This window comes from Priapulus caudatus, unplaced genomic scaffold (assembly GCF_000485595.1).
Source record: "Priapulus caudatus unplaced genomic scaffold, Priapulus_caudatus-5.0.1 Scaffold1362, whole genome shotgun sequence".
Taxonomy (NCBI): Eukaryota; Metazoa; Priapulida; class Priapulimorpha; order Priapulimorphida; family Priapulidae; genus Priapulus; species Priapulus caudatus.
The window spans coordinates 71,676-74,162 of record NW_014578423.1 but is presented as its reverse complement, the minus strand read 5'-3'; the positions used below and the strand labels follow the sequence as shown (position 1 = coordinate 74,162).

The window sequence follows — 2,487 nt, the reverse complement described above, 5'->3', positions numbered from 1 at the left end:
CATAATATCAAATCGTCCAGGTTTTTTGGATTTTTAACTAGTTGAGAAACAATCTTATCAGGTAAGAATTTGACAATACGTTTATTCCCGTTAGTTCTTACTTTTAATGTACAAAAATGGCAACAACATTTTTTTACACATTTTACCATAAAAAATTCGTGACGTAGTCAATTTAAGGACACCTGTTTACATAATAAAAATTATGAGACTTTTAGGAGTGTTTCCCTCGAGTGTTTCCTACCACTATTTTAATCGCTTAACACCATTGCATTAGATTTTTTCTCCATGTGAAAGATAGTTTTCAGTACATGTACTTGTAATATTATTGAATTATATGCAATAAAGATTTTACAATAATAATAATAATGACATAGAGGTGAGATTGTGTGTGGTGACGGTGTCGTACCTTAATGTGTTTCACGGTGCCACCGAACTGAGCAAACGGTTGTAAAACCTTCGCTTCTAGTCTGTCAATCTGTAGCGAAAAAAAACGAGTTAGAGGTACATCAGGATTATATGCGATCAGAGGTTTAGGATAGGGTTGGAGTTAGGATTAAGCTCATGGTTAGAGTTTAGGGTTAGGGTTGGGGTTAGGGTTAGGGTTAGGGTTAGGGTTAGGGTTAGGGTTAGGATTAGGGTTAGGGTTAGGAATATCATTGGAGTGCATGTAATAAACTCAAACAGATAAAACAGATAAACTAAATCAGCCTGTGTATGAATGCGTGTTAGTACCTCGGCCTGCCTGTAATCCTGCACGGCGGCCAGTCCCTCGGCAAACTGTACGCTCGCCTCCCGCAGCGTCTGGTTGTAGTGCTCGCTCTCAGCGTAAGCGAACAACGTAGCGGCGATCTCGTCTCCCTTGTCGCGGAGGTGCGCCGTCTTGCGAGCGTACGCGCCGATCTCCTGGCACAGCTCGCCGAGGTGTCGCTCCGCCCCCGCCACGCGGTCCTGGATGAACTTGGACTGGTTCTCGCTGCAATCATACGTGAATCATATTCATAGGCCTATGCACTACTGCCACTACGGCACTAGGACCTAGGTCAGTAGGTCACAGTAGTAGGTGTACTGTCTGTACTTATCATATATATTATCTACAGTATATGTATTGTACGTATATAGAAGGCTTGCATACTTCAGCCTCCGATTCACATCAAACTCTGTACAAATGTTTCACTACTATTTGACTAATCAATTGTCTATCTATATGGCAGTCTCTTACCTGCCAGTGTGTCGTGAAGATAAACTAGACCTACTCCCTCGCAAACTCATCGCTCAGTCTCAAGGTAGGGAACCAGTTATATATTTTACCGCTATCGGGAATGAAATTGCAGTTAACCGATAGATACAAACAAAATTATAACATAATCAACATTTATTGGTAGTTAGAAAGTTACGTCAACGTGAATGAAAATATTTGTACTGTAGTTGTTTTCCTTCCCAACAACACAAGACTATTCTCAATCTCACATCGTGGCGTCCTCTATCGGCCGACGCAAAAACGTACAATCGCTAATGGTTTCATTGAATGAACACGTCAGCCACGTGTATTCACAGTATTGCATCATTCCACTAGAGTTTCACTGTTGAAAGTTTATGAGTGTGTGTGTCTGTTCACTGGTAACACATAAACAAACGTTTTGTAACTCCAACGAAGTGTCATGGACGAACGTCTAGCATCCTACATTGCAAGAGCTGAGAAAGCCGAAGCAGGTAAACTCACCTACTGTGACCTACTCACCTAGGCTATAGAGTATAGGCCTACTGTAACTGTATTATTGTCTACAGTATTGATCAATATAATATGGCAATAAATTGTTCATTTAATGATTTATTATTTAATAATCAGAGACTGTCGCTAGTAATCGTTAGATTATAAAAATTTCTAGGGCACAATTTATTAATGTAAGCTAAGCAAGGTCTGAACTGGATCAGAGCTAGTACTAATAATACTGGTTCAAGGATAGAGAACATGTATCCCAATAAAACCTAGTAGTACTAATAATACTATTACTAAATACTAGTACTAATAATACTAAATACTACTAGTACTACTATAGTAATACTAATAATACTATTAATAGGGCCTACTAATAGTTACTAAATAGTACAGAGTGGCTATATGCCCGACAGCCGGTGTCCCGGTAAATTTCTCGGCCGGTAAATAGGTCGGCGCTGCGTGTTCTGCGCATGCCCACCTAACCGTGACGTCATGACGTCATCCGGTAAATACTTCAACCGAGTTGCAGGAAACGCGACACTTGCGTCTTGACGTCGAGTACGACTACTAGTTACCAGGCTTTCAGATTTGAAAAGTACAGGAGGACTACTAATGACTCCCCTAGAACACCATAGGGGGACTTTTCACGCTCCATAATCACACCCTTAAGAGGCATGATGGAGAGCTCCATTAAAAAATCACACCCCAGTGCTCGAAATAAGAAAAAAAATGCTGTTGTCCTGCGGACAACCCAGGCATCAAATCGCGTT

General features: G+C 40.8%; 1 protein-coding gene across 1 annotated transcript in view; it reads right to left on the bottom strand.

The window, feature by feature from the left end:
- LOC106816378 (protein FAM92A1-like) overlaps positions 1-1,424 on the bottom strand; it is a 4,252-nt gene extending 2,828 nt beyond the window's left edge. Inside the window, exons 1-3 of the mRNA XM_014820977.1 lie at positions 1,220-1,424; positions 733-973; positions 407-475 (exon numbers count right to left, since the gene is read on the bottom strand). Of these exons, the coding sequence (XP_014676463.1) occupies positions 407-475; positions 733-973; positions 1,220-1,269 (360 nt within the window). The 5' untranslated portion in view covers positions 1,270-1,424. The remainder of the gene's footprint in view (positions 1-406; positions 476-732; positions 974-1,219) is intronic.
- Positions 1,425-2,487: the final 1,063 nt, after the last annotated feature.